Source organism: Corvus hawaiiensis, chromosome 5, assembly GCF_020740725.1.
Source record: "Corvus hawaiiensis isolate bCorHaw1 chromosome 5, bCorHaw1.pri.cur, whole genome shotgun sequence".
Lineage (NCBI taxonomy): Eukaryota > Metazoa > Chordata > Aves > Passeriformes > Corvidae > Corvus > Corvus hawaiiensis.
The window spans coordinates 15752959-15775524 of record NC_063217.1 but is presented as its reverse complement, the minus strand read 5'-3'; the positions used below and the strand labels follow the sequence as shown (position 1 = coordinate 15775524).

General features: G+C 38.3%; 1 protein-coding gene across 1 annotated transcript; it reads right to left on the bottom strand.

The window, feature by feature from the left end:
* Nucleotides 1-608: 608 nt before the first annotated feature.
* BST1 (bone marrow stromal cell antigen 1) lies at nt 609-22565 on the bottom strand (the record flags this gene model as incomplete). Its single annotated transcript, XM_048303952.1, has 11 exons — nt 609-3972; nt 7057-7116; nt 7604-7690; nt 9128-9220; nt 11702-11778; nt 12377-12459; nt 12944-13079; nt 14091-14220; nt 17844-17957; nt 21682-21734; nt 22359-22565. Coding segments are annotated over 11 exons (1155 nt in total), but the record flags the coding sequence as incomplete, so codon positions are not given.
* Between the last annotated feature and the right edge of the window lies 1 nt (nt 22566).

Below are 22566 nucleotides of genomic sequence, written 5' to 3'. Positions count from 1 at the left end.
GCCACACTCCCAGGCTCCAATTTCCTGCACCAGTCTCCCTGCCAGCCTGCACTGGAACTGTGCTGCTGCTGTAATGGAATGAGGATCTCTGAGCTTGTCTTCACAATTTTCAGGAAACTAGGAAATCAGACGCCTGCAGATTATAAACAAAATCTGATAAGATTATATTCTTTGCCTCTTACATAAAATGGCAAGTAAATTTAAACTGGGCAGAAGCTGGAATTAGGAAAAACCTGAAAATCAAAAAAAACCTGTGAAGTGTTTGAGCCACCCTGACATTTGGCTAAATTAAAATACTGTGCCTCCCCATACTGAGCTATTTTAAACCAAACTTCTTGGCTCTGCTAAAAGCACTCTTCTTCCACTTCACATTATTGTTGAAGCAAAATACATCAGAATTATTTCTAGGTAATTCAGTTGAGAAGAACACTATCAAAAGAACTAGATTTCATGGAACAAAAAGTATTATTCAAATTCTTCAAGTTTCAGGTCACATTTCACTACATTTAAGATTGTCGATTGAAACCATAGTTATGTCAGCTGAATATCACGTCAAGACCAATATGACAAAAATAAACACCAGCAGTATAAAAAGGCCAGAGAGGTGATCAAGTTGTCCTTGCTTTATTCTCATAACTTTTTACTCCAGAGCACTCAAGAGTTTGCATTTAAAAATAGGCAGAGCAGGTGTGAGCAGATGTATATGTGTGCATGCACATACATGCTGGAAAAAGGAACTACTCTGAATTAGTTCAGCTTTTGTCAGATACAATGACTGAAACACATGTAGCAAAAAAAAAAAACAAAACCAAAACCAAACAAAAAAACCCCACCAACCAGATTAGTAGGAGGGGAGATTATATTTACTTTTATATAGGAATGAAGAAAGTGAGATAACAGAGTTTTTAAGTGGTTCACAAAATGGGCACAGCAGGAAATACTGCCTTTGTCTCGGTAACTTCCACAGGTCTGTCCTCAAAAATGCAGAACACCTTGTAATGCTCCTGTACATGATGTTTTCATTTGCCATAAATAGTTGGGTATTAGTAGATCTACACAGTGTTTTGGCATCCAACAGGACTCAAAATTAAGTGATATACATATTGTTTTCATCTGAAACATTTTCTCCCTTAAAATCACACACAGAGACAGCCATTTTTATAGTACTGCTAGTACAAATAGGAATGGTTGAAACATTTTGAATATATATTTGTGAACTTTCCCAGGCTTGCATGAGTTTAAGGAGAAGGGCAGATGCCTTTTGGACACTATGATTTCTCCCCATTTGGCACAGCTCTTACATAAGACATTGCTAATCAGAGCATTTCCTGAGTGTTCAAGACATAGCACAGGCTCACCTGGCTGATTGTCAACACTTAGGTGTAACATATATCTGTAAATATATTCACATCCTTATAGATGTAGAAATAAAAAGAAGACATGTTCATGTCTCTCCCTCCCTCTGGGAGCAACAAATGACCTTATTGTTTCTTGCTTTGCTGACACCTCTGCCCTTAGCTTCCGAGATGCCAGTCACACTGTTCTTTTGCACAGATTAAAACCATTATGTTAAACTCAGAACAAATGATTCACACTCAGCTTGAAATTTGCTGCCTCTGAAGATCTCAGGAAACATATGCATCTAGAAATTTGCCTTGTTGCTTTTTTTTACTAGCTATATTAGTTGGTTAGCTAAAAATCTTTACAGATCTTCGCAAGATTTTTAAGCAAGTTTAGTCACTTTATTGAACAGGTATTAGAAAAGAAATTGCTGTCTTTGCTACTGAGTTGAAGTAATGGGAAAAGAGGAAAGAACATTAGAAATAAGAAAACATTGCAGGAGGTTCTGAGTGTGCTGTTCTTGACAAAAGGTTACGCAGTAAAAGCAACCTCGATTGTTTGAATTGTAGCTATCCTACTTAGTTTGTTTTTATTTTTTTTCAAAACAGAATTATATAGCACTTTCTACAGTGTGTTTGGTACCATGTGTAACTGCCAGCACTGACTGTGCTGCTGGAGTCAGTTACGCGCAGAGGCTGGAAAGCTTTCATAAGCTGGAAAGCAAAAGTTGGCCAGCTGGGATGCTTGGCTTGTGGATGGAAGTTGCCTAAGAGGCACATGGCTGGTTAATCGTACTGAGCTGCTCTCTGGATCTCACACACACTGTCACATACAGGGCAGTAGGTAGGACACACCAGCCCTGATGACGGCTTCGACACCTGAGAGTCTCACACACACTACCTCTTCAGCCTGTGGCCCAAAATGTGTCATGAAGTGATCTGCTCTGGGCAAATAGAAGATTGATCAAAATTGCTTGCTTTTAGCTATCTCAGATGTGACTGTGTTACAGATACCTTTCTTACTACTCTGGCAGCTGCTGTAAATAATAAAACATGAAACAATAAAACAATAAAAAATGAAGAGAATGTTGAAGGAACCAATCAAAGGACTAAAGTTACAGCACAGATAGGGAACAATTTTGAGGCATAATACAGCCCAGATTTTCAAAGGTCTGTAACTTCTGATTTCAGTACTTTTGTAGTTTCGGTATTTTTTGTGTCTGAAACAGACAAAAAAATCCTTCAAGCTGGAGCCTAAACTCACCTGTGACCTAGGCAAACCCAAAGAGGCGTGTAATATAAAGAGATTTGCATTAAAACCCAGTTAAAGATTATTACAGGCAGGGAAGCAAGACAAATAAGCAACAGCAACATATTTTAACTATTTTATCTTTCAAACATACAACATGATACAGTTGTATCAAGGATTGAAAGGATGTAAATCTATTATGGACCCCTAAATCAGATTCTCTGAGATAAAAGGAACATCCTCTCCCAGTTTCCTGGCAACCAGTCAAAACAAACACAAATAATGCAGAAGCTAACACAGAATGTCCAAAAATTATCTACATGAAGTTATTCTCTAGTAGAACAACTATTTATTTCTGAAGATTTATGTGTCAGCTTGGTAGCTGGATGTCTTGGTGATTTAGAGGAGCATCTAGCTGCAACACTGGAATTCACATAAGTAATTTAAGAAACCTCAGGATGGCATCTGCTCTCTTCTCAGTGTATTCTGAACCCTGCTATCTGAGTTCACTGCAAGCAGGCCAATGTCTGACTTGGCAGGTTCTTATCTGAATTTGATATACCATAAATCACATCGTGGGGAAAAACCTGTGGAACTTTCTAGATCCGGTATTTCTGACTATTTGCTATCCAGTGGCCAGGAAACAGCCAGCTGAGGAACAGCTGTGTGGATGATGAAGCAGTTGATATTATGTGGTAAAATACTGTATGGAAGTATGCAGCCAGAATCTTGCTGTACTCTAGCTTTTAAGTTTGGCCCAAGTACTGTACCATTTATGAAAATGAGTTTACTTTTCCACTGTCTTACCTATTGCCTCCTGTATCAAGTAAGCAATCTAAGATCTCTCTCACCTGAATGTATGATTTGCCTTCCCAAAACATGATAATCAGTTATTTAGTTTCAAAGGTCAAATGCTAGGATGGATTTACAAACAAGTAATCTCTGTGGGTGATGTATGACAGGCATAGTGTCACTTTTCTTTCTGAAATATGTGAACAGGGGGTATTATTCTCAGTTTAATTCTGGAGAATAAAGATAAGAGGAAATAGCAATGAACTTCTACAAAGAGAAAAGAAAATGAAGGGTGAGGCTTTCTAGCAGCAGTGGGATAATTTTTGATACTAAAAGAACCCAGTATCTAGTAAGCAAGGTTTTAATATGCAGGTTTGCCAGTCCCAAAAGCAGGGTGAAACTGCAGTTAGAAATCAGCTGAAGCCAAATTTATAGCCAGCTAAGGCAAACAGAGGATATGGATTCAGTTGATTAACTTAGTACACTAAAGCAAATCTGAACAAAAAGCCTACAAAAGAAACAATCATGAGCTTGTTCCAGCTGCATCCTCTGTCTGAAGATATAGGTCCTCTTTGTGCTGCTGGTGCAGATCTGAAGAAGAGAAAACAAACAGGATGTTCACAGCCCAGAGCTGAGTTAGGATTCTTTTAAATATCAGGGGTTTGTTGCCAAGGGTGAAGTTTGTGGTCCAAGTGCTAAGCTAGAAGTTTCTTTATATGAGCCTGCCAACAGATTCCCTTTGGCTGTCCTGATTCTATAAACAGAATATCTTTGCAAAACCCTGAGAACTCTTCTTTCTACCTTCACACAAGAGCCTTCTTGTCTCTCCACATCCATTTGCCATCTCTAGCCTTATGCTTGTGATTTTAAAATGCTCTTTGAGACAGCAGTGGTCCTGGAGGACTGTATTTTCACAGCACTTGGTACAGCAGTATGCAGATCCACTTCTAAGTGTCCCTGACATTGCAATAATGCAAGTAATACATACCACCACTAACAGGTTGCATTTGGCTTCCTTCCTGCTTACATTTGTAAGCCATCTATGCCATCTAGTGGGTATTTTTCACTCACAAGTTTTTTCTAACATCAGGGTGTCACCTTAACAAGCCAAAGTCCAAATTTGACTTAGCAGGAACATAGTTCAAGTCTGGCGAGGAGTTAAGGGGCACTACCACTATGCAAGAAGCCCCAAGTACATTAGAGCACCTTCTAGGCCATCCTTCTGCTACCTTGACCCAGCTCTCTCAATGTAACAGGAGTTGGGGTGACATAAAAAGTCACTTGTCCAACTCTGATATTTTTGGGCTCAGGACATAACTCTCTGGAGGCTGAGAGGGCAGCTATCAGCCTTGTAATAGCAAATAGCCCTCATGAAATGGGATGCATCAGAGCCTGCATGCCTGTTTCACTGTTTATTATGGAAGTATGAACACTGGGAACACCTACCCTGCACGGGAAACTTTTCCTAACAGATACACCCTCCAAACAGTGATACCCCTACTGACCAAACTGCCCCCATGTCAGTTAATGGACCATCACAGAGCAAGGATCCATCCACACAGAAAACGTACTTAAAAAGATATATCATCAAATAATTTACATGCATCTGCTTAAGGCTCTTTCTGAACAGGAAGCTAGTTTCAATGGAAGTGGTGTTATTTACTGCAGAGAATCAAGTGATTTTGGGAAGAATGTAAGTATTCATTGGCTTGTAGTATTTAAGTTACTTAAATTTCAGAGAGAGGCAATGATAGTTTTGCATTCAGACTGGGAAGCTCTATTGTGATTTGGGATAGGTATGAAATGAATCAAACTTATTGCAGTGCCATGCATATAGGATAGAATACAATGCTCATGAAGGAAACAAGCAAGGAAACTTTTCCTAAGGAGGATGAGAACAGCTGAGTTGCTCAGCAGCTACCCCAGGAGAGTGTGAGACTGGTGTTTCAAATACACCAGGGACTATGTTACTTTAAGCACCGACATGGATGGAAAGGCTGCTCCCCTGCTTGCACACTGCAAACGCCAAGTAGCAATACTGCAGAACTGCATGCTAATCACTTAGCTGAAAGTAAAGACACGTTAATGGTTTCCAAAAAGCCTTCTCATCCAGGTTTCCTCAGCTGAGTAACATACCCACATCACAAAACTTTGAGGAAAAATATTTAAAACCTGGGAGAGGAGAAAAATCTTCTGTTAAGAGCTCACAATATTGTATTTTGCAAAGTCCTGTGAAGTGCTTTTTCTTCCAGTTTGTTAATATTGTCACTATGTTCACAGCTATTATTTTGAAGGGGATAAGTGTATTTTCCTTTGACATGTAAACAAAAGCCTTAGAATTCAGTGGCACAACAAGAAAACCCTATTTTAATCCATTGTGCAAGTGGCATTTTGTAACCAATCAAAGCCTTAACAGGAAGTCTGTGCTCTGATCTGCCGCCTAGAAGTCTGGAGCTATCAGTGGTATCTATAAACCCACCATTTTCATAACATTTATATGCTGGTGCTAGGATGTAATTTGCCTGTGAGAATAAATGTTGCATGGCAAGGTGAGTAAAAGTTTTCAGTGACCAGCAAGAATAGGGAACTCACTTTCTCTGTATGTGTGCACCAAAAACTGGACACATGTTCCTGAAGGTGATACCCACCTCCTTTTCTGTGCTGCATGAAGCACTACAGCCCCTCCCCAGAGGGAGGCAAGCTGGTGTAGCACCTCTCTGCTGCCATTACCAGGGACAGCAAATCAAGACTTTCATAGCAGAAGTTATCATTGCAATATCACATAGGTATTAACAAACAAAAATTTGTGTGTGCTTGAACAGGGAAGAAAGGACAGTAAGAAATACAGCATGCATTATCCATAAAAATAATATAAATAGGAATCAGTGTTTATATATCTATATATGCTACAAAATTCCAAACAGTGAGGAAGTTCTCATTCAAATGTTCAAGTATCTTATGTGTACCTATATATGCACCACCATATAGATTAAGAAACAAAGTCAGAATTGAAAACAGTAATCTTTACTGTGAATTCACTGAAATACATAATAAATTAATTTAATGCTCCTTATATAATAAAGATAAATGTGGATAAGTAGGGAGTTTGGGAGTAATGCCTGCTAATTAAGAAGTTGTGTCTTGGACGTCATCTGCATTCTTTGTAGATAACTCACTGGCCCAAGCTAAATACATTAAAATATAGAGATTAAGTTTTGCACAAAATGGAAGATTAAAAGGAAACTTCCTCAAAATTTAGAATTGAAAATTCCAGTAGCTGGAGAAATGTCCTTTAGATCTGTTGACATTTGATCTATAGTTTGATTATTCAAGAAATGATATTAATGAAAGCAACCTCAAATTTGTAATAGATTTTATATCAGAACAGTGATATGTACAAACTTCACATCATCAATGATATACAGTGTTACTGTGTGATCAATGAGAACCCATTAACACCTAATTTTGAACAGCAGGTGCTCGCAGACAGCTGTGCAATTTGTGACTAGAAACTGCTAACTCAATCCACAGTAAGTAACAAATTCAAGAACACTGTGTATTGCATATGCATAATATATAACAGGTGGCAGAGGTGGGATCTGTTGAACTGTTGCCTTCTGCATAATTTATTCAGTTGTTATGACACTGAGGACAGGTTGAACTCCTCTTACTTACGATGCAAGGGCACACTTAGAATTATCAGGATTATCCAGGCAGAGTAAGAACATTACAGACCTGTGAAAATACCATTTTATTTAGCACCTTTCAGGCGGACAACTGACAAAAAAACCCCAACCAAAACCATGAAAAAACGAAACAAATTCACAGTATTATCATGTTTAAACCTTCACTTCATTAAATTTATCTTACAATCTATGGGAATGACTAGAGCTGTGAAACCCATTGTGAATAACTGGTAATTCTGCAGACATTCAATAGTGTTTTTAACTGTTGTTTAGATTTTGAATCCAAATATATGAGGCCATCTTCTGTCTGACATTGTCTAAGTACAATGTTCCACTCAATCATACAGTAAGATGTAGTGTTTTGCTCAATTCATAACCAAAAAATGCCAAGTCTGAAAAATGTGACATCATCCCTCCAACATATCAGTCCTTCCTGAAGACACAACACTAATGGCACTTCAGTATTGAACAGTAAGAATCAAGATAGATAAGGTTCTTCTGCAAACACAACATATTAATAAAAGGTTTTCACTTACTTGTTATTGTCAGTGCAAATGACATCATAACCAAGAGTTTTCAGCCTGGTTTCTAATATCTTTACACTATGAAATCCACAGGAATCTCTGTGAGGAAGGATTTCAATATTAGTGCAAGTCTTTTGTTATATAATTTCACTGAATTTGATGGAATCAGCAAAGTAAATCCCCATTACATTGCCTCTTCTGTATTCCATAACACCTCCAGAAGAAGAGTGTACATTGCTATTTATGCTTCATTTGCTTACATTACAGTTGTTTCACAACTTATCCTTAGTTTACAGAATCTGGAAGATCAGCTTCAGTCAGTGTAGCATTTTCAGATTCTATTAACCAATAATCCCACATTTAATATTTAATAGACAGAAAAAGATCAATTTTGTAAGTGTTTTGTTTGTAATATTCTTTGGCAACTATTTAGGTAGTGGTAAAGTTGATGTTACCTGTCCTTACAGAGTAAGTTTGTTATAAAAAATGAGAATTATACTTGTTTTTAGAAGCTTGTTCTCTCTCTGGAATGTTGAATAACAGAAAAAAAAAAACCAAAGAGAGAGAAAAAACCCAGAAACAGTCCTAAACACAGCTCCTGTTTCTAGCACTGATTTTTTAATTTGTAGTCCAAATAGCAAAGAAAGTTTAGCATATTGCAGAACCCACTGAGACCTCTAAACTTGTACCAACATAAAGTATTAAGGCCAGTGCTACTTATCTGCTGGGCAGTAAATACCCATGGCTAAAGAAGCATAAGGAGACAAACAAAATAATTGTAGAAAAAAATTAATAAAAATACACAAATATTCCCATGCATCCATTAACTGAAAGATAAATTAACATTCAGTGCTTGTCTTAACTTCTTTTTGTAATAAGGCCAACTTTTGCAAAGATGAGCTGTATGGCTTTTTTCCCTCCCAGAGGGTATGATTCTTTGATTTAGAGAGACAGGCTGAGAAATGCGAATCTGAACTATGCTATGTAGACTCCACAGCATTGTGGCAAAATACACAACAGACTATTCTGTTTGGACTGATCAGTTTTGTTACATTTGTTTATTACTTATTTTTTGTTTGCTTTAATTAAATTACCAGCAAATTTAAGACACTTTTAAAGCCTACAATTTATTACTGGATTAATTATTGAGAGAAAAATACCTGCTGGTATTTGTCTGCTTCTACAAATTTTTAAGCAGTTAAGATGGGTGAAAATGAAAAGAATGCATATGGCAAGGTGAAAGAAATATCACTCATCAGCACTTAATCTGAAATTCAGATTGACTCTTAGTAAAACTGTTCATGCTCTCTCTTCATTCAAGGTCTGACATCCACACACACATCTAACCAAGAGCTGGCTCCAGATCTAATATTAGAATTTATTTCTATGGCAGGTTGTGTCTTCTTTGTTCATGAAAGCACCTAAAACACTTTAATTTAAGTAGTATGCAAATATAATCAAACAGAAAGATACGGTGAAATTTTAAAGACAGGTCCAAAAGGGAGAAACTAATTTTTTTTTGAAGATGTAACTTACATATCTGGTCCTTCAATATCATCCACAACCCAAATGACAACTTGTGAGATTCTGTCTTTCTGGAGATTAGGTATTTCATAATCTGCAAAAAAACTGATTCAAGAAAAAAAAATTAGAACTATAAAGAACACGAAAATTAAATTTAATGAATTCACCTAAAAGTGAACCAGAATGAACTTTTAAAAATGCAAAAACAAAACAAAGAGCATATGATACTTCTTCATAAGATCTAATCTAAGAAGATATGAAATCCAAAGGCTGATTTTAATGTCTGTAGATTGATTTTTTTGGTGAGATGCTGGCATTTCAAAGCCAGAGATTTCTAACCCTTTCAGCAAGATGAAATGTAATGATTTCCAACCTTTTAGGTTTTTTTCCTCAGAAAGCTTATAAGGGCGGTGTCCTCACTGAATGCCTAGCCCAAGTCTGGGCCTAGGTCTCTCCTCTAATTTGCTATTTGCCTATCAAGTGTCTTCTTAAATGTCTGTATCAGCACTACAGCGTCTCTTAGCCCTTTTAAATCTTCTGAGATCTCCACAGAGAAGAAGGGACTGTCAGTTGCCACTTCCTGGATGAGACCAGCAGTGACAATGTGGGTTTGTCCTCCCAGTGCCTTCAGGCAAACTACCAGGGCTCTGACATGGAAGCACAGGACATGTATTGCTTGCCAGTGTCTGTTGGTTCATGAAGTCAGCAAGTTATTTTAAATTTCTGGAGAAGTGGAACAGGAGGATGCAGATACCAAGAGTTGCTCTCTCTGGTCAAATCTGGTACAGTGGTGGCTGACCAGAGACCAGTAGCAGCAACAGCAGGTTTACCATCTGTCCAAGGTGTCCAAGCCTGTCCAACACACAGTGAAAACATGACAAAAAATAAAGATTCCAACTCATTTACTCATTCATGCATATGTCATTGCCAGAAAAAAAGAAGCTTGCTCCCAAATTTGGAGAAATCTTTAACTAGAGGAGTCAGAAACCATGGAGGAACAATGTACAGCTGACTTCAGTAAAACCCATTTTTGAACTGGCGACTATTATTAAAGAAATCTGCCAACTAAATTCATACTGTGTGAATGAGAAAAGTTATTTTTCCATGAAATGAGAAATAAATCTTAACCGAAATAATATCATGTGACTTAATGATGATTTAAGTGTACAAACTTTAAAACTGGATAAACTTTGAAAGTGGCTTTGAAGTACTTGAAAATAGACCAGAGAGATGGTTAGGAAGACAGGCAGATCTCTCAGATTACCTTCTGCTATTAATTATTCAATTTCCAGCCTCTTTCTAACAGGAGCTCTTTAAACAAATTCAGTCATAAATGGACCAGAAGACACACAGCAAAGAAAACAGACAGAGTAACTGACTTTGTTTTCTCCTTGGCAGGCTGTGTTTCAGTGCTGATTTCACTGGTTAAAATACCACCAGACTGGCAACCCAGGGAACTGGTGGAATTAATTTGTGTGTAAGATGTTTCTGAAAACAGGAATCTGTAAATTAACAGAAATAAGGAATCCATTTCTGAAATAAGGAATCCATACTAGATTCTGGGTATTGGCCCGCTGACAGGTATTACCATCTGCAGAAGATTTGATCCCAGCTGACCACCTGATCAACCCAAGGAGACTGTATGTCTTTGCGATTAGCTGAAAGCTGTGTACAGAGATGGACGTTTTGGGGGACAGAGTAAGAACTTAGTAGGTGTTTTGGAAAAGACAGTTCTTGTTTCTCTCCTATCCAGGGATAAAATGGCCTTTTCAATGGTCATTTTTAGTCCTCAGTGAACACACAGGAGGAGGATCTCTTCTATGGGTTTTTAAAAGATGTAACTTTTTGATCTGCCTTGGACAGGACAGTTGCTGAGGTAATGAAAGATGTATTTTTTACCACAGGTAGGCAGTCACTACAGACACATAGTAAAAGTTCTAAAGGGTGTACTTTTACAATAAATTTTGAATGTAAGCTTAGATGAATTTCTGCATGGTGTACACTCATGAATCAGGAAAAATACACCTGTACTTAATCTAAAAGGAACTAAGGAGAAGAGGAAGCTCATGTTTGCTATTGTTCTCCTCAACAAGCTTTTTTTATTGCTTCCTGAAACCATAATAGGTTTCAAACTACTTCCAGTCTTGGTCATGGAGAAATACTTTCCCTTTAGAATTTACCAAGTTTGCTCCTAGGCCTGACAAAAGGTACACTCCTTGTAACAATATCCTCTACTTGGACATGTCCCTGAAGAGAAATTTTGTTAACACCCAGCTTTTTGAAGACATACACATTTTGCCACAGTATATTGACTGACTTGAAGGCAGCTTTCAAAGAGCATTCACCCTGCTTGCCACAGCAGTTTGTAAAATGCAGGAGTTGAAAGGATTGTTTCCATCCACTAAACATTAATTCCTTCAGCTAGGGACAATTAACAGTTGTCCCCACAACTCGGCAGACTTTGATGCAACAGTTTCTTTCAGCTACACTTCCCATGCTTTGTGCAGCAGAAGACCCAAACAACTGGCTGATTTTCTTTTTTCTAGTCATCAGACTCTGTACAGATAAATCAGTCAGTTTTCTTACCCGGGCTGTGGATAAGCTCCTCCGTCTGCAGAACCATTCAACAAGACATGTATCACCCCAGAGCTGTGTTGTGCATACTGCAATAGATAACAGTGCTTTTCAGATCTCACAATTTGTCATATGACTTGGTATTTTATTGCAAACAACACTGACCAAGGAAAGAATTTTGCCACGAAGAATATAAGAACTGCAAAAATAATACTAGACTAGCACCCTAGCAGGTCATTGCAGTAAAAAGGACAGGAACTAAATAGACCATGGTTAAAGTCAATGGTTCTACTCAAGCTACATTCTCATATCTATAAGTAGTTTCTTCAGCACAAGAAGAAAGCATTTTGGCATTCTCTGTTGAGTTTGATCTGTGAGTAAAGCGTTTCCAGCAAGGCTGTCAAATGTCACTTAGGACCTGTAATCAGTAGACACAATGTGCTTACTGTGCTTAGTATATGCTTTATATTAACAAAGCTAACAGAATTTTAACACATTATCTAGCTAAGGTTAAAGTTATGTTCTTCTTACTACAACATTGCCGCCAGTCTAAAACAGTGTATTTGTACCAGAGGAAATAATCCAGCAGAGTTACAGGTTTAAACCTGTTTTGAACTGCCAATGTTTTCCTGAACCACCCCAGACACACTCACAGATGTATGAACTCAGCAGTAATACACTATTTACAGTGATTGAGGCCATCCTCCAGAAAGATTCCACCGCATTGTTTTCACATTCCATCGTGGTAGGGCAGGATTCATAGTCCAGTCCTGTAGGAAGGCATGTGATTTGTGGTATCAAAGAGATGATAACGACTATAAAAAGTGACTTTAGAAAGCAACTAAATATATTTGTGCATTTCTCACTGAACCCACAAGATCGTTTGACATAGCATGGAAAGCTGACTGCTGTATTTTTTTCAATAACTTTCCATCCTTCATAGTTTACACAGTGACATTCTGTGGGTTCAGTAATTTGGCTGAAGTGGTTCTAACTCTGTTCCTGCGATGCCGAGAGCTCCAGGTTCGGGTAACTGAGAAAGAGGTTTATCTCCACTGCAGCACCATTTAGATTTCACTGTGTGCTCCCCTGACTGCAGTGTTAAATATTCACACAACACAAGCGAGAACAAGACAGTGAAGCTATCCCTGATTTTTCATGGGGTAAGAGGAAATTTAGTTTCTCCAGAGCACAGCAGTCAGTCTCCATTGTGGTTTTACAGCCAAATGTTTAACATAGCACTCATTGTCTTACCAGGGCTGTCTGCCTGCCCACACCAGTTTAGAAAATCTCCAAAGAAGCCAAACAGAGTATCACCCAGAGACATGTAGCGACGTCCTCTGTCAGCAAAGCGATTGACTAGTAGCTGATTATTTTCCCAGAAGAGAGACTAGGAAAAAAAACATAGAGAAGAAATGTACCAACATCTGGGTGTGGACACAATGAGATTATGGGGTACTGAAAACAGTTTAAAACGTGTTTTGGTCTTTCTTTCAAAATCAAGCTAATAATCAGAAATGTTAGCTATCTTTTTAAAGGAACAAAGTTGTTTATTTTAGAGAGGCATAAATTCTGATCACAAGTGACTTGAGGGACAGTACTAGTTTGATGAGAAGGGATATAGACCTGTTTTAAATATGGTTAGGCCTAGCTTTGTCTGTCTCAGCAGACAGATTTAGGGGAAGGAGAAAAAAGGAAGATATTTATAAGCCAGATATACGTTACCAGAAATCTCTCACGTTGCTCTGTTGGCTTATGGTGTGAAGAAAATCATATGTCTAGATGTTATTTCTGTGTTTGTGGAGCTCCTCATGAATTAAGCTGACAGTAGTATTTGTTGGTTTAGCTTGTATCATTTAGAAATGAGGATTAATTGTGCTAGAGGAAAAACTGCTTTAAAGCACAACACGCCTTTTGCACTGACACACTTCTTTGTAACTGCCAGCACATCAAACCCTTACTGCCTTCTGGCATAGAACAATGTCCTCTCTCATTTCTGCTTTTGCTTGTTCAGTATGTCGATGTTTAACATGTAATTGTCATGAGATTTAGCTGTGAGGAATAAAAGCAAAAGATGATAGCAGGCACAGCATTTGCAGCCAGAGCATCTAACTTAAGGAACAGTAGGAAGTTCAGGGACTATGGCACAGCTCCAAGCACAGAAGGAAAAATGGGGAATCTCTGTAATATGAAAAGAGAGACATTGCTGAGAAGTTACTGCACAAAATAAATGGAGCCAAACACATTGAAACACGCTATCAATCCTGAGTCTAGTTTATAAACCACAGACGGGTCAAAAAGAATGACTCACAAGTCAGCCACAGAATGACTCGTCAGTTTTGAACTGTGTCATGTAAAATCTGTTGTACATCACAGGGCAGTTAACATAAAAAATTATTACCTTGTTAGGTGGAATTGTGTGCAATGACAGGTTGATAAATAATTCATAATCCTTAGGCAGAATGCTGCAAGGATCCTTGTTAATAAATGCATTTTTAAATGCTTCCCATATCTGTGAACAATTCTTCTCACTGTAATCATTGAAACAAACAAATAGCAAAATGGTTTTTTCAAAGCTGAACAACAAAATTATTTGCTCTTAACTCCTTCAAATACCCAAATTAAAATCCATACAAGATTAAGGCAGAAAACTGAAGTCAGGGTGGTAAAAAACTTGTAGCTCAGGAAGAGCATAGAGATCTTGTCTTCTGAGTCATAACTGCAGCAGATAAGGAAGAAGTAGCAAGGAAAATATTAACATTTACAGTGTGGAATTAGGAAAACATTATGATTCAACAAAAATCTTAGTAGGTATGGTATACACAGTGAGTTTGCTATCCAGCACTGTAGAAATACTGAAGAAAAAGCTTTCTTTGAAATTTTCTAGATTCAAAAAGCCATTTCAAATAAACTATAGCTAAATATCCAACAGTGCTGGAAGGCAATATTACTCTTAAAATGTCAGATTCAAGTGTAGGATGAGTTGTGGATACAAAAATGCTGCTAGCAAGGATTTTCTTGCTATTTTCTAAGCCCGTGAGAGACTTTTCTCTCTCACAGAAGAGGTAGCAGAGTTATGTAAACAACCAAACACCTGCAGCCTTGAAAAGTCTTGTTTATGGTACAGTAGAAAAATATTTTGACAATGGATGTTTTAGGATTTTAGCCAATCACCCCCAAGGGGTGGCTGGTCCTTTGTCCAATTAGACTATGAAGAAAAAAGTCTATAAAGGAGTTTGTAAAATAAATAAATCAATCTTGCTGCACAATTCCTGCCTGCTGGATCTTCTCCTCCCTACGACTGTGGGACATGGTAATATACCCTAGGGCATTATTTTTTTTTAATAATGAGTTGCTAAAAAGTTTCAGTGGTAGAATAATGATTGTGACAGAGATGCTTTCTTAACATGAATAGCTGTCATTGCAAAGCTCTAGCTTGAGCAATAGTAGTCCTGATAAGTAAACCAAACTTTGCCATTACAGTGTTTTGCTCATTTAGCATCATCCATAGACAGCACGGTTTCTGCTGGTACAGGTGCTTTAGGGAGCTGCTTTGTGACACTGAATGTCACAGACTCTTTAAAGGATCTCTTGCGATGAGCTATGCAGGAAACAGACCACAGACTTTCTTACAGTAAACTCTGGTCATGCTTCCGTATCTACTGTAAGCAGATGTGGATCTTGACCTGAAAATTTTCAGTGATGCAATATGATCCTTGATCAGTCCTTTCAAGGTTTGGATAGATATACTTAATAAAAGGATTTGCACGCAATTTCTGATTTCAAGCAGTTATACTTTAGCTTCTGACAATTGTGTATACTTAGGGCTCATTTTGCTAAAGAGCTTTCTACTTGAAGCACTTATGTTAGTATTCGTAAGTTATGATCAACTGAACTTTTAACATCTTTCTTGACAGTTGAAGCCATCAGTAATTTTCTGGTTAATTTGCATATTGCCTTTTTTTCCCATGACTTCTCATCCAGGATTGAACAGCTTGTAAATCAAAAGGATTATTCTGCTCTGATAATCAAAACTTCTTAGCTGGCAAAAACACTTTTTGAAACTACAGGGTGGGGAAGGACTGCAGTTCAGGACAGCTCCTTCTAATCTTAGTAGACACTTGTAAGTCAGATTAATGTCATACTAGTTAGTTAAAAAAATTGTTTTCGAAACTTCCATGATATCCTACAAATAAACAAATACGGAGGAAAAGCACTACAGGAACATTTGTGTTATTTAGGGTACTCCTGTTAGGAAATGTCAAATATAATCTTCATTCAAATTCCTCACTTCTACACGACCATAGCATTTTGTAAAATGCCTCTTTTAACTGCCATTTTGCATATTCTGTTTCAACACATGGGAAAGTTTTTCTTATGTTCCTATAAACACCTTTATGTTTTAACTATGTTGCAGTGTAAGGACAAGTTTTGCTAGCTTCCTTTATGTTAGCAAAGTATTTTTAGAAAATTTGCACATAAATTCAGGAGCAAAACCTATCCAGGTGGTCATGTCTCTATAAAAGCTAGCCAGGGGGCAACTAAGAAATACCCAATGAACAGAAAGGACTATAAATAATTAGAATATCTGTTTTGCACCTGTGCAATATGAAATTTCCATTTTGTTTGGATTACATTATTTGTTTATAGATCTAAGGGAAAGAGAAATATGCCCACATTATATGAAATCAATTGTGTAGCTCTTCTTTTAATAATGCCATTTCTGGTCTAAATTCAGGAAAGTGGTCCTAATGTCCTGCCTGGCTTCATGCTATCCTGAGCAAGAATATTCTGATGAACGTGTTAAAACGTCTCAATTTTAAAATCATATTGTGAAAATGTCACCAGAATTCATTAGATCACAAAACTATCATAAACACAAGCCATATGTAAATGCTTTCCAGAATATTGCGTTTACATGTCTAAAAGTCCAAATCAGTTAAGGATAGAGTTAAAATTTCTACAGTAACTGTCCTTTATGTTGCTCATTTTAGCATATTCTGTATTATTATTCATGTCCTGTTTCAGATATAAATGAAGTGACATCTGTTAAGTCCTACAGGAGCTCTACCTATCTAGAGACTACTGCAAGACCAGATTACCTACACAACCGTTAACTAAGTTCACGTATTTTATATTACATATTATATTGTAGAAATGTAGAAATCTACACTTAAAAGTTTACTTTCACCTTCCATTGTGACATGTTTATAAATCTGTCAAGATTTAACTGTTCCACTGAAATTCAAGCACTGTGTTTGTTATCTGCATTAGGACGATCTTTTTCCTTCATAAGAAGATTGAAAGAGAACACTTCTGAAAAGTTAAGAGTGTTATTGTGCAGAAATATATTGTTTTGCCTTTGTTAAAAGCAAAAAAAAATTGTTTTAAGCCCTTTATCTTCCTCTTCTGCAACAGGAACTGAAAATGGGAGGTTGAGGAAATGAGGTGATATTTGCAACATAAGCTAATCCTGTTTAAGACAGCAACTCAATGCTACAGGAAACCAGGCAGGGTGCCTCTGCAAATACCTCTTCACACTATTAGGACAACTTTTTAGTAGCAGAATAAAGGGCTGAACTCCACGACATTGTCCTTCTTGCTTTCTTCCTTTTTACTGAAGCCCTTACAACGCAAGGAAGACAGAAAAGTGCTCACTTCAGTGAAGTGTGTCATTTACCCCCAATTCTGTGTAATTAGCACAGCCAATGAAAGCTCACAGGTAATCCTACTTGAGCAGTTGATTACTACTTGATTTTTCAGGTGGATGAGCTGAACAGTCTCCTTCAGTACCACAGGACAGCTATAAAGTGAGGTGTTCCCCTTCGTACATGCCCTCACATACAGGCAGGAAAAGCAAAGCTGGTCTTACCAGGAATGCTGTCAGATTTGGCACTTCTCTTTACAAAAGGTAAGGGGGGGAGGGGCAAGAAATGTGAAATAAAAACCTGAAGGATTAAAAATCTTGCCTTAGTTACACTGCTTTACTTAAAATATTACATCCACCAAAGTTATTTTGTTATTTCCAGACAGCTAAAAGAATGTTGGCTTCAACAGGATCACTTTCATGGCTAGAAGCATAACATCAGGCTTCTGATTAATAACCATTTTGTACAGAACATAAAAAACTAATCCAGACACAAACAAAACTTACCCAACAGCAGGGTTCACAATTCTAATATAATCATAGCATCTTCCAATGACAATATTTTCCAGGTTTTTAGTAGTACCTTCACCTTTCCATTTCCTTCCCTGCACTCCTGAGAAGCTGTTCATAAACAGAACAGAGACAAATAAAACAGGGAAAAAAGGGCTCATCATCATGAATTCTTGACAATCCAAATTCTTAAAAGAAAGAAAAAAAAAAAGTAGAGTTCAATGATACAATTTAAATGGAAACCTGCAGTTTAATATTTTCAGTACTAGCTACAGCTCAGTACACAAAAGACACAGGCGGAAAAATAAACCTTGCTGGGAACGATAACCCAGCTATTTCCTGGAATGATTGCAGCACAGGGATACATCACTTCCTCATGTCTAAACTATTCCCCACTTCAGAAAAAGAAGAGACTTTTAAGGCCACCTGGTGATAACTGAGGAGAACTGCAGTATATTTCTTGAAGGAAAAAAAAATCCTTATCACTTGAATACTTCGGATGCCTTTGGTTCGCTTAATACTCATTGCTGTGCTACACTCTTTCCTAAGCCATAAACAAATGCTAGAGAGCAAAAAAAAAAAAAAAAAAAAAAAAAAAAAAAAAAAAAAAAAATCTAAAATATGCAGGTACAGCAGTGAGAGCGTAAATATCCAAGGCGTCAAGTTATCTTGTATCACACATGGGGTAACATTAGCCAGCTCTTTTTCCATCTCTCCCCTGGATCGTGACAGTGACATTTTGGTGTGATGATATGTGCATCATATCTCTGTGAAAAAAACTGCCTTGCAGTCATGAATCAATCTTAACAAGAAACATAAGGATTAAGACTTGCATCCTGTGCAACAAACGTCTTCAACTTCTGCTGTCATTCTCCTCCAGGTTCTCTTCCCTAAGTACTCTGTTAGAACATCAAATGGCAACAATCAATCTAATCTTCAGACTAAATACTCTCTGGTATGCACTGCTGCAAATACAACCACATTATTTTTTTCCCTTCAAAAAATAAAAAATAATGTTTCAACCTCCAAGTATTTTGTTTATGGACTCTCACCTCTGAGGAGCATGCTGGTTCTTTTCTTTCTTTCTATTAAGTATCTGTGCCTCAGTGAATATAAAACTCTTTATTTTTTGTGTATTTATTTATCTCATGTCACGTTTCCATTGATACACTGGTGCTCAGTGGGTGGATTTTACTGAGGGAAAAATCTTGCTAGTCATTGAGTAAATTGCTGATGATTGATTTCTGCTGTAAATGTGACAGAAAAATAACCAAATGATTTGCTACGTGCAGCAGAGTCTTCATGAAAGCCAGATTTACTCAGAAATGGATATGCAATTTTGTGCCTGATACGGTAGAGACAAAGGAAATTATGTACTTTACTCCTTTTGCTTCTCTAATGCTTTTTCTTCTTATTTCTCTTCCTAGCCTCTCTATGTCCATGCTGATAGGGCACCAGCACATTAATCAAATGGTTTCAAGCCACTACCTTGGATTCAGGATTAGAGAGTGCAATAGTCCATGGAAGAACATTCTCTTTTATTTTCAACTTTGCTGCAACCAAATTTTGCTCAGTAATTTCAGCGTCTAACAGAAATGAGAGGCATCACTGTTGTGGTCTTCTATACAGAAATGTGCAGAAATTGTCACTGATTTTTGCATCAAAGCTAAAACTTTTGCTTAAAATACACAGTATAAGAAGTCATAAAGACAGATACTGAGTATATCTCCAAGTACACACTAGGTTAAGACACAGTATCTTGGGGAAGAAGATGTGGGTTTCCAAGAAGATAGACAATCTGTCATAACATCCCAGAGGACTTGGATACAAGAGTTGCTGGGATCTCCATTTGCAACCCTTGTCGAGCTTCCTCTCCTCACTGGCAACTTCTAGAAACACAACATCAGGCCAGAAGGGCCTCTGATCTGACTCAGCACAGCCATTTTTAATTCATGTTCCTAGTTTTTTCTAAATACTTCACATGATGGCTAAACTAACAACCCCCAGGGTTCCACTAGTTTGACAGCCTTGAGAGTAAAACCTTAGCTCTGGCCTGAACTTGTCTACTTTTAGCTTCCAGTTACTGAATCTCATGATATTTTTTTCTGTTCCATTAATGAAGAATTTTCTCCCAATATAAATTCATGAAAAAATTACCAATTCTACCCTCAAACTAGTCCATGAAAATTCAGTATTTTAATCCCATTATCAGGTAATTTCTCTTGTAGTATTGTAATTCACTGCCACGAACTGGCTGCCCATCTTGCCTCCCAAGGTCTGTCAATTCATGGTGGATACAGATCACTGTTCCTTGCTCTCTGTCCCTCTCTCTCCTAAAAGATGCTATCGCCCATGAAGGAGAGTCAGAAAATTGGCAGCATATCTGCTCTGGAGATACTGTAGTTCACAAACTGAATATTAACATAACCAACCATGAAATTCAGCATATGTTTACATTCTGAAGCCCCAGAAGATGAGGAACCAACATGTTCTCTATTTCTATCAGACGGGAGTGGTGAGTTCCAGCAGCAGGAAGGTGTAACAGGTGGGAACGTTAATCCTCTGTTACTACGCAAGCACGAATTTCTGGCAGAATAACCTCAATTCTGTATGACTATGTGCTTTAGGCCTGGAAACAGGACCTTGAAACAGCTCGTGTTCACAAGCTCCTCTGTAAGCAATGAACTTCAAACATTGTTTCTCAAGGGTTTGTAGTGCAAAAGTCTGCCTACAGCAGTAACACAAGGTCTTGCCTGCTCCCTTGTGTGCCAGGGCACACTCTCTGTGAAAGACAGGCTGAAGCCCAAACCCAGAGCTCTGCTTATTAGCCAAGCAGTAAATACAACCATGTGCTGGCTAGCCAGCTGCATAACACCTGTGCTTCACCTGCTTCACCTTCCTTTCTTCCCTCATGTGTAACTGCTTTTTTTTTCCCCACCCTAAAGTTGTAAGAATTTAACCTTTCAAGGTTTGTACATATTTGCAAATACAGCTAAGTTGGTCAGTGTGTTCAAAAGTCCTTTGAGGTGGAAATGATTCATGGAAAAGGAAACACCAAATACTGGAATTGCTTAAGCCTCATTTCCTTAGATAAAGAGATAAAATGATTACTGTGCACAGTGTCAGCTAGATAACACTTGTAACATGATCTCTTCTGCTCAGTTCACTATTTACTACTTTTACCAGCATTTTATTCCCAAGCGTTAGTATGTTGAGAACTAAAAACTCACGTGACTTTGCTCAGAATTTCAACATGTTTACAATTAATTGCTTGCACCTATGAACTAGCTAGCTGTAATACATTTAATATCTGCAACATAGATTTTGTACAGTAATAGTTTTCAGTCAGAAAGGCCTGTTGCATCTATTGGGTGTTTGACAATGCATTTTGGTGACATTTACTGAACATCGTGATGCTGGTCAACAGTTTTACTATACTACATGTTGGCTGACAGTTACACCTTTTGTCAAATTGATGAGCATCCTCAATTCTTCCCAGTGTTCCTGTTTACTTTGAAGTGTTCCACAAGCAGATCGGTATGACAGGCAGGTGTTTCTGGTCCATTTGCCTTGGATATTAAACAAACATAACTTTACTTGTTCGGCACAAATGCTGCAAAAGGTTGGGTGCAGATTCCCTGCTGCAGCCCAGTTTAGGACCCATCATTCATCTTCCCTCACAAACACCAATTCATCGGCCCACATCTGCATTATTCCTGATGTTGTCACTTCCTCAGCATATTTCAAGTGTTTTCTTTACTTCATGTAAATGCACATTTTCAGTGCAGTCTCTGTAACCATTGTGTTTTATAGCATAGTATGCTTTTTTCAGCACCTAGCTTCCCATGGTTTCCTTGCTGGGTAAGCAGGAGATCTCTGTCTCTCTTGCTGCAAAATACAAATAAAATTGTCCTTTAGAAATGTGGTCTCAATATCAGCAAAATGGTACTGTAAATTTTATATCGCCGTATACACAAAAAAGCTTTCTTTCCTAGGGCCTTTCTTGAGAAGGTCACACCGCAAATCCTGTGCCCAGCTCTGGACCCCTCAATTCAGGAAGGACATTGAGCTGCTGGAGCATGTCCAGAGAAAGACAACAGAGCTCAAGCCCTGTCAGGAGTAGCTGAGGGAGCTTGGAGGAGACTCAAGGAGGACCTTACTGCTCTCTACAAACACCCGAGAGGAGGCTGTAGCCACGTGAGGGACAGTCTTTTCTCCCAGGCAAATAACAACAGGACAAAAGGACACAGTCTTTAACTGCTCCAGGGAAGGTGTAGGTTGCACATTAGGAAGAAGCTCCCCACAGGAAGGGTGGTTAGACATTGGAATGGGTTGCCCAGGGAGGTGGTGGAGTCACGACTCCTGGAGTGTTTAAGGAAAGACTGGGAGTGGCACTCGGTGCCATGGTCTAGCAGACAATGTGCTCAGTCACAGGTTAAACTCCATGACCTCAGAGGTCTTTTCCAACCTAACTGATTCTGTAAATTGCTTTCTACATCCACAAGCTACTACCTTAGCGTTGCCAAAGCATCGGATTTCGAGTCGTGCAATACGGCAGCTCACTTGAACGGACCTAAGGCTGTAACTCGGAGGGGAAACTCGTCGCACAGCCCGGAACTCCACAGCACGAGCCGCCCGAGCCAAGGCGGGCGCGGGGCCGCCGCTGCCCGCAGGAAGGGGCGGGGCCAGCCGCGCATGCGCGGGGCTGCGGGCGCGGTCA